Raw genomic sequence first — 16194 nt, forward strand, 5'->3', positions numbered from 1 at the left:
ACTATTTACTTTTCTCCCCACTTACAATGTAAGCTCCATGAATATAGAATTTTTTGTTTTTTTCACAGTCCCTAGCATTACAGAGTTCCTAAGACATAGTTAGGTACTCTATGAATATTTGAATGAATAGATAACAGACTGCAGTTAACTGGAATATCTTGAGGCTGCAGGCTGCTGCTATTTTTCTAGGCTCCCTCAGGATACACTGTGCTAACCAGTATTACTCATTTTATTCCCAGGGAACAGTGGTTTGGTAGAATCCTTTTCTAAATCCCCTTTTCAGGAAATTTAAATTATAAATTGGTCATTTACTGTTGTCATACAACATTATGTTGCTGACTTTCCCACTGATTATATTCCTTTTAATACATTTTCTTCCAGCACTTGACTGATTATATTCCTTTTAATACATTTTCTTCCAGCACTTGGCCTCTTTTTTGTTCACCGTCCACAGCCTTATTACAAGGCTGTAATAATTCTCTTGGAGAAAAATAAAATAAGATGTCTCGGTTTCATTTAACATTCTTAAGTTTTAGGTAAATCTAAAACAAAAGGAAAAAAGTCTGATTCGTAATACTCAGGCCTGTTGAGTACATGTCATCTTAAGGGAGCTGAATATTATTTTTCACATGAGTCCAGAGTTTTAAGACTTAAAAAATAAAATAAAATCCATCTTGCTCATTTCAAACGCGTTCTACAGAGACCTCCTAGGTTACCAGGTGATTGTTTTGTGGGGGAAGTGGCAACTTGTCTTCAGACCTTTCGGGGTGTGGGAGTTTGCATGCTCTGCATACAGAAGGCATTCTAGAAGGTGGGACTGCACCACCCACCCTCACGCACCCCTCACTTGCGGAAACCTTTGCCCCCCCACCCCCCGCCGCCCCGACCCCTCCAACCCCCACCCAATAAGGGCTCTTCGCAGGGAAGTCGCCAGCTCCAGATCCAGCGGCTTGACACCTATTGTCCCCGTTTGGACGTCAAGCGACTTCGCCTGAAGGACCCTAGCTTCGATTTCGCCCAAAACTGTAGGCACCGCTCTGGCAGCCTCCCGGGGGCCGTGCCGAGCTGCACCGGGCGGCCGCGCCCCAGGCCAGGGGCTTGGGCAGGCCGGGCGGGAGGCCGGGCGGGCCCTTCCCCGCAGGCGTTCGCGCCGGGCAGCCCGAGCGGCCGCGAAGGCCCCTGCCCGCCGCTTCTCCCGCCCCCTCCGCCCCAGAGGGCTGGCTGCCTAAGTCCCTCCCGCTCCCGGTTCTCCGCCTCACTAGCAGCGGCTCTCGGTGCAGCGGGGACCGGGAGCAGCGGCCTGTGCCCAAGGAGCGCACGACACTGCTCGGAACGCACCGCCACCTTTGCCCCTTCAGCCGCCCACTCCGGATCTCCAGCGGCCTCCGCGCGTGCACGGTGAGCGCCACCCTGGACCAAGGCGCTGAAGGGGAAACGGGCCGCTGCCCGGAGTGTCCTTTACCTCCGGATCGGCTGGATCTTCGCGAGGGGCTCGCTCCTCAAGTCTCCCCCTCCCCCACCCCCCGGTCATTTCCAATGCCCTCCTTCACCCTTCTCCGCCCCTCAGCCCCGACGTCTTTCTTCCCTCCCTTCTTCGCAGGGCGGCGAGAGCCGGCCCTCCCCGGTGGGGACCGTTGCTTTGGCCGTTGGCGGCTGGCGCTGCGAGGCCCCGCCCCCGGCGCGAGCCTCGGTGCCCCGGGGCGGGTAGGCCGAGCCGGCAGCCCGCGCGGGGGAGGGGCGGGGGGCGGGGCGAGGCCCGTCCGGGCGCCCCGCTGGCGGGTCGCGCGCGCGCCCGCGGCCCCTTCCTGCCCCGGCGGCGCGCGCCGGCCCCGGCCCCGGCCCCGGCCCCGGCCCCATCCTCGTCCCCGCCCCCACCCGCTCGCGCAAGCTCCCGCCCGCTACGCGTTTTGTCCCGCGTCTCGCCCCGTCCGCCGCCTGACTCGCCGCTCTTGTCCTTCCTCCCGTTTTTTCTTCTCTCTCCTTACGGTCTCAAGATGCCCTCGGCCACCAGCCACAGCGGAAGCGGCAGCAAGTCGTCCGGACCGCCACCTTCTTCGGCTTCCACCGGGAGTGAGGCGGGGGCCGGGGCCGCCGCGCCGGCTTCTCAACACCCCACGACCGGCACCGGCGCTGTCCAGACCGAGGCCATGAAGCAGATTCTCGGGGTGATCGACAAGAAACTTCGGAACCTGGAGAAGAAAAAGGTGCCATGAGTTGGCGGGGAAGGGGGGGTTTGATGCTCCGACCCCGACTACCGCAGCCTTCACTCTCCCCGTCTCGGACGCTTCCCCTCCACCCGGCCCCCAGCCCCCAAGCCCGGCCTCCCCAGTAAACCGGAGCTTCGTGCGCAGAGAGCGGGCTCCGCGGGGAGGTGCTTGTCACCTGACCCTGACCCGGACGCGGCGCTGGCCCCCAGGTCTCTTAATGACTCTCCTCGTGCTGGGGGCCGGGCCCTTGGTCTTTGGGACTGGGTTGTGTGAGGGTGGAGGCCTGTGCCGTCGCCGGGCGTAACTGTGCGGTGGATGCCCCTCTCTCCGTGGCCGAGGCCCCATTTCTTCGAGGGGGTCAGCGGGGGAAAATGAAGAGGTCCCGGGGTGGGGGGGCGTTCAGGGTCCACCCGACCGCCTCGTGGAGTTGGGGCGGCCTGCGTCCTGTATCCTTGGGGCTTGTCCGCTCCGTTACCAGGTACTTGAGGCCTGCGCCGTGGCGCCTCTTCTCCGTTGGGAGGAAAGTGGACGGAGGATGGCTTCTCCATCCGGCCGTTCTAGAGGAGGTCTTCGATTTGCTACTCCCGCCCTCATCTGACGGGCGCCCTTAACGTTGCCTTCTTTGTTTCAATTGTCTGGGTGCCCCCGCGAGCCTCACGCTCCACTCGATCCCGGGAAGATTTTTTGCAGCGGCTTTTTGTCCCTCTGGGACACTATAAAGAGGGATGGGAGGGAGACTGTACCGATCGGGACTCGGGGGAGGGAGGGGTGGGTCCGTAAGACGGAGGGGCTCTATGGGTCTCTGGGCACATGGAGAGCGCGTCTAACATGGCGGCGGCTGCGGGGAGAGGGAAGAGCTTTACAGGAGCTGCATTGTGAGCACAAAGCGAAAGCAGAGGGGGAGGGCAGAGACCAGGCAGCCGCCCCAACTGGCCTCCCTCAATCCCCCACCAAAAAGAAAAATCGAGCCACACCCACAATTTTTTGGATTCAGTGTTCAGCCAGTCTAGGTCACACAGTGAGGTTTGTCTTCAAGTTGGCCTTTTGTTTTATGCTTTCAGCGCAGGACTGTGCCAGCTCAGTTTAGAGGGACACGTGTGTGTGTGTGTGTGTGGATAATTCAACCTTCAGTAAGGTTGGAGGTGGAAAGGGAAAACGAATCAGTAGTACAAAAATGGGGTAATTACATCTGTGACTATTAGGCAAACTTTTGCATTTTACCTTAAGAAAATAACTTTCATTTAATAGGTTCTGCTTGTCTGCCTCTAGTAAAACATTTATTACAGCATCTTGAATTTTGAAGAAGTCATTTTAAAATGTTTAATTAGCCAGACACCTAATAGTGTTACTTAAGATGTTGAGATCGTAACTACTTGGCTAAAATTTGGGCTCTGGGAAATAACTTGAAGAACACTGGTGATATTTAGGCCTTAATTATTTTAATTGCGTGTTTAATGATTCATTTTACATTTTGGGGGGAGTTTTAAAACATTTTTAGAGTTTTAAAATTCTGTCTTTTGTGTGGTTTATTATAAATGATTTAAATAGTAGATTTATCAGTATTAACAAAGCAACAAAAGCATTTTAATTGTTAAGGAGCTGCATTCAAATATGTAATAGGAAAAGCACACCCAAGACCAGTGTCTTCTGAGTCTGCCATCTGATTTAGTTTTTGTAATCTGTATTTGAAATTGAGACTTAGGTACCTTTTAAAAACATCTTAATGCAGCAAATAATCCTCTCAATCTGGTTGTTGCTTGAATGGTTTTTGTTTTCAGAATTCCTAAGAAATCTGTTTTCTTCTAGGGTGGGAATCAGAAGATAAATATTAATGATGTAATATTTTAAGTGTGGACATCTTAATATAGATATTTATATTTTAATGGCTGAAAAATGATTCTTGTAAGATGTTTATAATAAAAATCAAGCACTGACTAGCAGGTACCTTAGTTGTGAGGTGGCTGTTAGATTCTAGTATGTATCTGAAAAAAATTAGAAATCTAGTTTCATAAGCCCTGTGAGGCCCTGAACCATGACAGGTCATTCACATGTATAGGTTTGTATTACTGTATATTGCCTACCCCTCCCCCCAATTATAGAGGAGAAAGTAATGTAATTATTATTGCAGAGATTATGGACTAGGCTAGTAAATACTGAAAAATTCCCTCGTAGTGATGGAGATTTAATGTACTACACAAAGTAAGAAATGAATTTCATATCTTCTGTCTTCTCAGTGTTTGGTTGCTAGATAGCAGAAATGTCAAATTACAGTTAAGTGAGGCGTTTTGGTAACTAATAGACTGAGCCACATGTTAACTAGTTGAGTTGACAGTACTGATGTTGTGACTTAATTACTATTAAAACTGTAGGTTTTACTTTTTGAGAAACTCAAGGCATTTGGGTTTTCCTCTAAGCACATCTAGTTCCTAGTTTAAATGGAATTTTTTCTATATCTAGATGAGTTACTGTATGAAAGGATTTAACTGTGCTTCATTTTTTAACAGTGAGCATTTCTAACACACCTAAAGTAGGATTTATTTTACAAAGTAGTTTTGAACCTTTTTAGAAATGCTTGTGGAGTAAAGGAAGAGACTATTTATAACAGGATTCCTTTTTACTTCAGTTCCTTAAGCAAGTTATATTTGAGTAGTATTTTAGTTTTGACCTTTTCATAGGAGCCTTCTGGACAAAATGCCTTTTTCCAGGGATTCTAAAATCAAGTATTCTAATAAATTATTGCTTGATAAGTAACATCACAACGAGACATAGGGAGTTGGAATAATTTTATTGCACTTCATTGAAAAAACAAAGTTATTTGTTAATTTTTTAGTAAGTTGAGCCATTAGAGGAAGGCTAAGCATCTGTCCAGTGAGAATGCATGCTTAGCTTTGATGAAATATGATCCTATTATGTAATGCAACTAAATGGCCTGGTGTTTTTTTGAAATTTGGGCTTATAAAGACTTCATGAGTGTTTAGCATAGAGAAGAAATGCAGCTGTAATAAAAAGTCAAGTGTAAAACTCCATTCACCAATCTTTCACCTGATTAAAGGACAAATAATAATGAATTGAGTGATTGCCTAGTTTTCTTCATCAGTTTCTTGGCATAGAACTGGGCCCTAGGCTATGCAAGATGATATTTTGAAACCAGGTCTTAATTTTAACTCAAGAGAGAGCTCATTTATATGGTAAGATGTAATCAGTTTTGATGTAGAATAGAGGACGTTTTAATAGATGACATTTAAAATTGTTATACTCTTTTCAGATACATTAAGTTCAGACAGTAGTGACTTTGGGAGGTGAAAGATTAATCAGTGTTGTCTAGCACAATGGCCTGGCAGTTTTGTAACCAATAGGTGACCAGAAGTGATAGCCAAAGTGTACTGTTTTTCATACTTCCTAAAGTCATTTTGCTCTTTCTATCTTTGCAGTTAACATTATTCTGAAAAAGGATGCTGTCAGTGTTAGAAAGGATAACATTTCTTTCCAGAGCAATGCAGTATGCCTCTATTTAGAATTTTCAGTGCAGCTGTTGTACAGAATTCTTTTAAGTATTTTGAACAAAAGCATTCATAATTGTTTTATAAGCAAAATCTTTTCTTGGGGATAACATCTGAAGTTTTTGTTGACAGTTAAAATCTCTGATGTGTTGGTTTCTCCATTGGTTGCATGAACTATTCCTCTGCAATGCAGAGGGCAAGATTACTATATTTTGCATTCACCTTGTCACAGAGGAAAAAAAGTATAATGCTTAATTTGTTACTCTCTGCCTGTCTGGGTGTGCTCTGTGAGTGTGTGACAGAGAAGTGTTTAAAATTTGGATTTGGAAAGGAAAAGGTGTGAATTCCATCATGTGATAACATCACTACCTTTTCCTAGAATGAGAGTAGAATCCTAAGCATGATAATGAGAATGTATTGTTTCAACCTGGCCATATTACTTTACTCTAGGGTCATTCCCATGTGGCAGATATTTCTATCAGAATACATTTTGTGTGACTTAGAGATTAAGCATACAATTTGTCATAATTTTACGTAATTAATTTCTTAGTTTACATTTAGAACTAGATGAGGATTAGCCTAGTACTACTTCATCTTTAAAAAAAATCAATAAATACTTGCAAAAGTTTAAACTTACAACAATATGGCCTTAATTTTATTATCATACTATTACAGAATCTAAGATATTTTAAGAGCTTAAAGCCATCTGAGAATTTATTCCAATTTATTTTACAGAAGAGGAAATTGAGATGCTCATGTAAAATGACCCAGGTTGAAATGGGTGGATTCCAAGGTCTCTTGTAATGTTTTAGAGGGATAATTAGAATTTGTAATGTTCTGCAACGTAAGTGTAATTTTTCATGTTTAAGCTGATCCTGTAGAACCAAGTAAAGCCTTTTACTTCAAATACTTTAATGTTAAGAGTTCCTCTGTTTAAAAACGCTGAAAGCAAAAGAAAAAAGCTTTTTATTTTTTCTTTGATAGACCTTTATTAACGTCTCATTGTTAAATTTGTGTTTGTAGGCTGCCTAGGTAATGGGCTCCAGCAACTAGCAGTACAGCTGAAGTCCCATTGTACCAGGTATCACTGGGACATCCCTATTGTTGTAATGAAATGAACTCTTAAAGTTTAAACTCTGAAGTTTCTCTTTGTGCTTAGGTAAGCCCCAAATGCACATTTGCCAGTCTCCTCAAATTTGGTATGTTATAGGCCAGAAGATTTGGGGATAGCATCACCAGTAGAGAAATCAGAGGTGTGTCAACCTTTACATCTTAATTCTTGTCTTGCAAGCTTCTGGATATTTTTTAATAATTCGTTTCTTTTGGGGGAGGAAATGAATAGTATGTATGCAGTAGAGACGAATGAGAGGAGTAGCAGAAGAGAATGTCAGCCAAAGTTGGAATTATAAGGTGCTTGACTTCTCATCTTTTTATTTCTCCCACTAGCTATATACCAGTGCTTTTGTTGGATAGAGCATGAATGTAAAAACATAGGTGAAAGAGACCTTATTGAGCAGAGTTCAGAATTGGTATTTCCTGGGGAAAGGGGAAGGTATGCTTCTTGACCATGCAGTCTGCTTCCTTTAACTTCTGGGCTACCCATTGTCTGTACACTTCCTTTACATTTTTATATTGCCTTATGTTCTTACCTTATGTATTTTTCTAAATAGGTGGTAAGCTGCTGGAGGGCAGAGACTATTACTAACATCACACCGTGCCTTGCATAGGGCATATGCTAAATCAGTATATGCTAGTTTGGGTAAATCATTACATAGAAGTATTTGTAGCTTCATCAGTAAAACCGTGTTAAAATGGATTAATCCATGAGGGGGAAAATGCTTTTTGTACATTTTGTACTGTTTACTTGCACTGTTTTTTATTGAAATGGGATTTTTCCTGAAGGATTTTTTTAAGTGAGTAAAGTTGATGAGTAGGTAAATAGGTTGGTATTTGAATCATTGTAAATTATTAGAAATTTCATTGCATTCCCCTTAATACTCTTATCCACACATAGAAATAGCTGAAATATACTTTAATCATTGGGAAAAAATCTTTGGTCTCCATTTTAAATGAATTACAGTTCACATCTTTCTACATTTATATACTCCCACCAGAGTATATAAACCAGTTGTACCAACTCATCCTAATGCGTAGTTTGGTTAAAGCAACTAATAATTCAAAAGACACTTGTTAAGATTATCTATGATCATTTGTTTTTCTTTTCTTTTTTTTTTTTTGATCATTTGTTTTTCAAATGCACAAGCTTTATTTAGACTTTATAAGAATATAGTTCAAAGTAGGTGATGCTGAAACTCTTTAAATTTTTTCATTTTCCTGCTAGGGTGCTTCCATTCATTCAGATTTAACTACATATTTACTGCCGTAGACAAGGAATGAAGGTTTTTACAGAAACTTTTTTTTTTGTCTTTTCAGTTGGACAAAAATCTTGTCAAATTAAACTCCTGGTTAGTTATCTGCCTGAAAAATTATCTTACAGTGGGACCTTAGATAATATCTAGTTTAGCATCCTTTTTCTGTTCTTCAGTGTTCAGGAATCCTGCAGTCTCGACAGGTATTCATTGAGCTTCTGCATTAATCATTCTTCTAGGGCCTGGTAGAATGCTCATTTTTCAGTGAAAGTCTATTTCATTTTTGGACAACTCTTTAAGTTCATGATGTTAGAGTTACGTCCCTGCCACCACTGTTTAATACTTACTTTGTTTTCTGTAACAACTCAGACTTCTGCATGTGAAGGTTTCCAGCATTTGAAGAGAGCTGTTATGAATCATCAATGGATTGTACTGTATGTTCTCTCTACCTCCCTTTAAAAATTGAAGAAACTTGATTCTTACTACCTTTCCTGTCTTCTATGAATTTTACTAACAACTAAGTCTCAGTTGAATTGGTGGAAGGTGAATTGGAGGCAGGGTCAGCTGCTTACCACTGTGTGGGCAAAGTCAGAACTGATGTTTCTAGGTGAAGAACAGGAATGTAGGGATTGGGGAGTTGAAATAATGTGTAGAAGGGCCACTGAAGATTATGGGAAGATGAGAGGAAGAGAAATCTTTGTCTTCCTGTGTTTCCATTCGTCATTCTACAGGTTCTTTCAGTACTACAGAAGTGATTTATTTGGCCTGGAGATGTAAAATAATTTAAGATATAGCTAGGCGTTCTTACCACTTTTGTTATTTTAGACTTCATTTTTAAGTATTCTGCCTCAGTTTGGAGATCCCCTTAATTGAGAACAAAAGTTACATAGTTTCCCAGATAGTGGAGCTAAAGTGTTGTCTCTCCTAATCTTCCTTGTTGTGACTGTTTACAGTTGTCTAGTTGAAGAATTTTTGGTTTTTTGGAGTCTGTCATCTCTTTTGCCATTTCTTTTGAACTGTTCAATTTAAAAATATTTTAAAAATTATTCATCTGTGTAATTTCTTGGTTATCACAGGCAGGAAGTCTCTGGAGAACAGCTATTTTGTATATTTATCTTCTGGCACCCTCATGGCACTGTAGTGAATTTTTAAAAAACATTTCAATAAAGTAACTTTGGTGGTGATGAAAAAATCTTTGCGAAGAATGGAGGATCTGGGTGTACTGTGATTCTGGAGAAGGAAAAGGAGGAAAACAGCAGCAGGAGGGCAGAAATGAAATGTAGTGGTGGCTGGAGTACAGAGTGGGCAAGTGTTGAGGCACACATAATTTTTCTGGGATACATGACCTTAGGCAAGTTATTTAATTGCCCTTTCTTTCAGTTTCCATTTAGATGAAATGTGATTGATAATAGTGCCTCCCTGATACTTTAAATTTGAATGTGGTCTGTCACATAACAAACACTGTCAACTATTATAGGCAACAAAGAAACAGGAGAGTAGGACTGGACAGCACTTGTTGGGACAATTATTTCTTAGTACTACATGACTATATAGTCTTTTGACATTTACTGGGTAATGTCTGTCCCACTGCTATCCCATGGTTCTGCTTTAGAGACTCTGATTAGTCTGGAAAATGGCCTGATTTTTTTATCTTGCTCATACGTGGTGCTATAAATGAATTTTTAATACATTCAGGCTGCTCAGTAGTTGAAAAAGGAACCCTAAATTGAATTTTCAGTATAGATATTTCAAGATAGAATCTAAGAGGGCAGGTTTCAGTTATATCAATATTGTGGTAGGCTTTCTGATTAAGATATCTGATGCTAGAAAAACGACTACATTCTCCTGGAAAAAAAAAACCTTAATATTCATTTTATGTGGATGATATGAGTAGTTAACAAATTTGTCTTTACCACTTTATAAGTTAGGAACCATGTTCTAGCTTAGGGAAGAAAAAAAGCTGTGTTTGTCTGGAGTCCTTTACTCCTGTCTTTGCCTCTCTGTTTTTGTTGTGGTTAATGCTGGATCTGTCAGTTTGACAACCAAGTCCTTATTTATGTAGTGACTAAGTTCATACTACCAATATTAACCCCAAATGAACAATTTTTCTACTTGTATTTAATGCATAGATCTTTATTTTGGCTGCACAGAGGTCTTTTTGCATCCTTTCTTGATGACAGTATTCCATGAAGATGTGTACTATGAAGCTGAGTTTCACAAAGTAGCTGCTTTCTCTGTTTATTTACCTCTTAACCTTCCAGTTATTGCTGTGTGACAGATTACTCCAACACTTACCTCATCGCATCATGAGCACAGAAGATGCCTGTCAGGGATTCAGACAGGGCATGCAGCGGGGTTGACCTGCTCTATGATGCCTGGGGCCTCAGCTGGGAAGACTCAGCCTTGTTTACTCACATGTCTGATGCCTGGGCTAGGATGACTTAACACTAGGATTGCTGACCAGAATTCTTATATGAGACCTGTCTTCATGGCTTAGCTTCCTCATAGCATGGCAGCCTCGGGGTTATTGAACTTCTTGTGTGATGGCTCGGGGTTCCAAACATGATTGGTTTTAGTGACCAGCAAACAGGGCAGAGATGCAGTGCTGTTAATGACTCAACCCTGGAAGTCATACGGGATTACTTCCACTGTACACTGTTGGTTGGCGTCCACTCAATAAAATGGCAGAGGAATTGGATTAGTTCTTAATGGGGAAGTGCCACGGTCACATTGTAGAACAGTATGTGGGAGCCATCTTTAGAAAATGTAATCTGCCGTATATCTCTGGGTTAGATGAATAGTAAATTTCCTATTGTGTAGAAAATTGGAGCTTTTCTGCTATAGGATATCTTGTCCTAGGATAATATAGATTCATACTCATGGATTATTATAGGTGAAGGTCCTAACAATATCCTGAAATCTAACAATCTTAACATCTTTTATATAGCGCAAGATTTTAATTTTTTATTATATGTCTATTGCAGAATATCTAAGTGTACAAAAAAAGGAAAAAGATTCCACCTATAATTGTACCACTCAGGTACCATTCTTAACATTTAAAAAAATCTTTGTTTTTCATACGTATATGTGTGTGTGTGTGTGTGTGTATGTATATATATATATATATATATATATAGGCATTTTTCAGGAGTTTTAAGTTCTCGAGACATTAAATGACAAAGTTAAAGCTAGGTATAGGGCTTCCCTGGTGGCGCAGTGGTTAAGAATCCGCCTGCCAATGCAGGGGAGGGACATGGGTTTGAGCCCTGGTCCGGAAAGATCCCGCATGCCACAGAGTAACTAAGTCTGGGCACCACAACTACTGAGCCTGCGCTCTAGAGCCGGCGAGCCACAGCTACTGAAGCCCGTGCGCCTAGAGCCCGTGCTCCGCAACAAGAGAAGCCACCACAATGAGAAGCCCGCGCACCTCAACGAAAAGTAGCCCCCGCTTGCCACAGCTAGAGAAAGCCTGCGTGCAGCAATGAAGAAGACCCAACGCAACCAAAAATAAATATTTTTTTTGTTTGTTTTGTTTTTTTGTGGTACGCGGGCCTCTCACTGCTGTGACCCCTCCCGTTGCGGAGCACAGGCTCCGGATGCGCAGGCCTGGCGACAGTGGCTCACGTGGGATCCTCCCGGACCGGGGCACGAACCCGCGTCCCCTGCATCGGCAGGCGGACTCCCAACCACTGTGCCACCAGGGAAGCCCAAATTTATTTATTTTTTTTAAAAATCTAGGTATATAAAACTATCCCTTGGGCTTCTCTGGTGGCACAGTGGTTGAGAGTTCGCCTGCCGATGCAGGGGACGTGGGTTCGTGCCCCGGCGGAGCGGCGGGGCCCGTGAGCCATGGCCGCTGAGCCTGTGTGTCCTGAGCCTGTGCTCCGCAACGGGAGAGGCCACAACAGTGAGAGGCCCGCGTACTGCAAAAAAAAAAACCAAAAAACAAAAAACTATCCCTTGTGGGATATGTAGGACATTCACTGTGTATTAATGTCCTGATCTAGCAACAGTTTCCTTGAAAAATGTATAATACCATAAAAAGGGAAGATAATAAATGCAAGGTATAAGCTAATAGTAGTTTTTCTTTTGCCTGGTTGCTAGAATTTTAACTGTGTACTGACACTAAATTTCAGGCCCCCCTTCTGTCTGCATATCTTCTATTTGTATATTTCTAAATAGTGGCATGCAGATTATAACGCTGTTATTACATCCTAAATCATAATTAAAAGCAAATCTTAACTTGTTTTTTATTTCTTAAAGAAAAATTAGCCTACCCTTTTAAAAGAATGAACTGTCTTTGTTCCATCCTCAGAGTGTTTGAGGCAGTTGAGCTTATCTTTTGCACATGGGGTTAGGCCTGTCATATCAGTGTAAAAATCTTGATTTTCATCTGGTAGACTTGAATTTTATATGTGTTTAGTTGGAAGCTTGTTGATTGTGTAAATAGTTCGCCTAAATAAAATTGGATAGTTTCATCATCCTTTAATGTTTTAATGATTGTATTGATTTTATTTACCTTCCGTATAACTAAGGAATTGTGATAGGCTGTTTCATTAGGGTAGAATGGCTATAAAAGTTGACTACTGTCTTTTCTGCCATAAAGAAAATGGATCATTTGACCTAAAACACCTTTCTAGCATTGCTTTTAAACTTGTTTCTGTGCCTCTGAATTTTATCAGACCCTTACTTTGTATTTGGTTTCTTCATTATTTTATTATTGCTAAGGGTAAAGTATTATATATGTTTGTAATTTATTGTGATTATTTAATATTTTATTTTATTTTTTAAAAAAATATTTATTTATTTATTTGGCTGCGCTGGTTCTTAGTTGTGGCATGTGAGATCTTTGTTGTTGTGTGCAGGATCTAGGTCCCTTACCAAGGATGGCACCCCGGGCCCCTGCATTGGGAGCATGGAGTCTTAACCACTGGACCACCAGGGAATTCCGCCCGCGCCCCCCCCCCCCCCCCCCGCCCCTCAATTTAGATTTCAACTTATTAAAACAATATCTGAATTTTTAACTGTGCTTCAGTACCTGAGTATCTCCGCGGGGGGGTGGGCAGGGGGTGCTTATCTAATAGTAGTAGCCTAGGAAACCTCCAAAGTTTTCAACTTAGGGGGGGGGGGGGGAGGGAGATGATCTTGAACCAGAGGCTTAACTTCTTTCCCCCCTTGCACATTAATTACATCTGTGAGAAAATAACAAAAGAAAAGCTGTTGACTAGTGTACTGTGCCTGTAGGTGATATGATAGCTTGAAATTATTTCAGTTCAAGGGAAATGAATGAGGCATATCAAAGACAATATGCATGTGTGTTTATTCAGGAAAAATAAACTCTTTTATATCACTTACATGAATTCTTTGGCAGGGGGAGGGAGGGACAAAAATTTAACACTTAATAAAATGTCTGATATGCTCACTTAGGTGTAACTGGGATTTTCACCAAATTGTGGCCCTCACTTATGTGGATGAGTATTATATGCCTGGGCCATCTGATGCATATCTTTTTTGAGAAACCTAAAAAATAAGCAGTGTTTTTTTCATTGGCTTATAATAACAGTATTTGGTATCATTCAGCATGGCTGGGGTATTTAAATTCATTTTTTAACTCACAAAGCTATTTTATATACTGACTTAAACTGTATTATATCTAAAAAGTATATTTATGGCAAGATTTGAGACAAACTTAGAGAATTATGTGGGTTTGTTATTTTAGCATGGTTAAGCTGGTATATACTTTCAGTATGGAATATAATTTTTTTTCTTTTAATATAGGGCAAGCTTGATGATTATCAGGAACGAATGAACAAAGGGGAAAGGCTTAATCAAGATCAGCTGGTAAAGATGTTATATTTTTATTAAGATTTTATGCTCATTAATTTTAATAGGAAAATTAATTTTGTGTTTCTTTGTGTTTCCAGTAAAGTCGGGTTCTTTCTTTGTTATTTTAGGATGCTGTATCTAAGTACCAGGAAGTCACAAATAACTTGGAGTTTGCAAAAGAACTACAGAGGAGTTTCATGGCATTAAGCCAAGATGTAAGTAAAAAATAGCATATGTTTATGAAATATTAAAAATGAGGAGGGCAGAAAATTTTGTCTCTTTGAGTTTTAATTCTTGCATTACTGTTGATAAGCTCTCTGCAAGGGGGAGAGGATTGGATCCAGTTATATCTAAGATGCTTTCCAATTCTGTAAAGTTTAGTGTAACACCTGAAAGATGTCTTTTAAAAGGACTGAGTTTCATATATGACAGACATGTATCGTTGGTTTAAAAAATTATTTATGCAAATATAACAGCCTTCTGTATATATGGGATCTTCATCCAAGGATCGAAATCCTAGGTTGGTTGAATCTGCAGATACAGAGTGTGGACTGTAAGGGACTTGGAACATCCATGGAGTTTGGTATCCACGGGGTGGGGGGTGGGGTGGGGGGGGTGGTCCTGGAATCGATTCCCCTTGGCTACGGAGAGATAACTGTATAAACGTGATAGACATTTATCTTCCATGTATTCTTTTATGCCTCATGACTATGTTACAATCCCATTAACTATCAGAAAATAAAGAAACCTGTTGATATAATGGGTAACTACTTTCTCCATAGAGATCTTAAGGGATGTGGCCGACTAATATATTGCACTTGTATCAACTCTTGATCCAACAAAGTGGTGTGTTTTTCCCCAAACATCTTTTGATGTGACAGAAGCCTTTGGGAACAGGATAAAATTAAATATGAGCAAAGTCAAATAATTTGTTGAAAGTTGAGACCAGAAAATTGATATCCTTCTGAATTAGTGTTAGCTTATTTGGAGAAAGGCTTATAACAACGTTGAAATTTAAAGTTGTCTCTGATTTGGTGAAATGAATAAACAAAACAGTTTATTATGTGATGAGAGACAATGCAGTACAGAGATGAAGAGTTCTGACTGGAACCAAACTGCCTGATTTGAATCCCGATTCTGCCACTTTTACTTAATAGCTGTATGACTTTGAAAGAGTCTATACCCGTATCAGTCAGGGTTTTCCAGAGAAACAGAGCCAGTAGGATAGAAAGGAAAGGATGGGAGAAAAAGGGAGAGGGGAGGGGCAGTAATAGTGCCTCATTATGGGGTTGTGCTTATAACAGTATTTGACGTATAACTATTTCATGCACTTAATATTATTGTTACTTATTAAATTTGATTAAAGGTGGAAAATATTGATACCCCTCAAAACAGAGTAAGGGAAATTTAATTTACACCCAAGTAGGGATTTGTTCCACTTGGCTTAGATCAGAGCCTCAGGCTTGATGAACCCAGTCCAATTTCTTGTTTCTGATTTAAAAAAAAAAATATGGGTCACAGAAGTAGAATTGCTATATACAATTTAATATAGAATCTATTTTTGAAGCTACTGTCACTGTGTAAATGAAAATACTTGTATCCTCCTTTGCTTCTTTTTTTAACACTGGTGTTTTCAGGAACTTTTCACTGGGCCTTTAACTTCATTGGCAGTCCTTTTATTTAACTCTGATCCTTTGTTGCACTTTCCACAGCTATTAAAACACTTTTTTTGTTTTGGTTCAAGAGCTTCTTTAACCTAGTTCCAGCCTACCTTTTCAAGTCTTCATAGTCTTCCCTACTTGAACTCCTCGTTTCATCCAAAGTGGCTTTCTTTATTATCTTACTTTTGCTTTCTTGACTTATTTTCTCATTCCTGCCTTTCTTCCTAGAATGGAAGTGGTGGATTGTTGGGATGAGTAGTAGGTTTGACATCTTCCTGTGAGTCAATAGTAGGCAATTGAAATTAGTATTTTGAACCATTTTTTCATAGAGGTAGACATAGATAAGATTTTTTTTTTTATTGTGGCTGTTGGTTGGGTTTCTTTTTTAATTGTCTCAGAACCTTAATTAAAATTTTTAGTTTTTATACTTTTTATTATGGAAAATTTAAAAACTAAAGAAAAGACTATAATGAGCTCACATTTACCTATACCTAGCTTTTACAGTTACCATGATTTCATGGGCAATTATATTTCATCTATACACCTACTCCCTTGCTCCCTGCCTGCTAGATTATTTTGAAGCAAATCCCCAATATATTGTTTCATTGATACCATTTCCATAGTGTAATAC

General features: G+C 41.1%; 1 protein-coding gene across 4 annotated transcripts in view; it reads left to right on the plus strand.

Moving 5' to 3' along the window:
* The first annotated feature begins 1207 nt into the window (after positions 1-1207).
* The window catches only part of CAPRIN1 (cell cycle associated protein 1), a 37151-nt gene continuing 22164 nt past the window's right edge, over positions 1208-16194 (plus strand). Inside the window, exons 1-4 of one of the 4 annotated variants that reach the window (XR_004351000.1) lie at positions 1208-1398; positions 1995-2204; positions 13855-13917; positions 14031-14117. Coding sequence is in view for 3 of the 4 variants with exons in the window: in XM_032639373.1 (XP_032495264.1) it covers positions 1995-2204; positions 13855-13917; positions 14031-14117 (360 nt within the window). In the remaining variant the exon portion in view is untranslated. Of the gene's footprint in view, positions 1399-1865; positions 2205-2469; positions 2686-13854; positions 13918-14030; positions 14118-16194 lie in introns of those variants that run through there. The other 3 variants (XM_032639373.1, XM_032639372.1, XM_032639375.1) reach the window with 3 other exon arrangements.

Source organism: Phocoena sinus, chromosome 8, assembly GCF_008692025.1.
Source record: "Phocoena sinus isolate mPhoSin1 chromosome 8, mPhoSin1.pri, whole genome shotgun sequence".
In the NCBI taxonomy this organism is placed as follows: Eukaryota; Metazoa; Chordata; class Mammalia; order Artiodactyla; family Phocoenidae; genus Phocoena; species Phocoena sinus.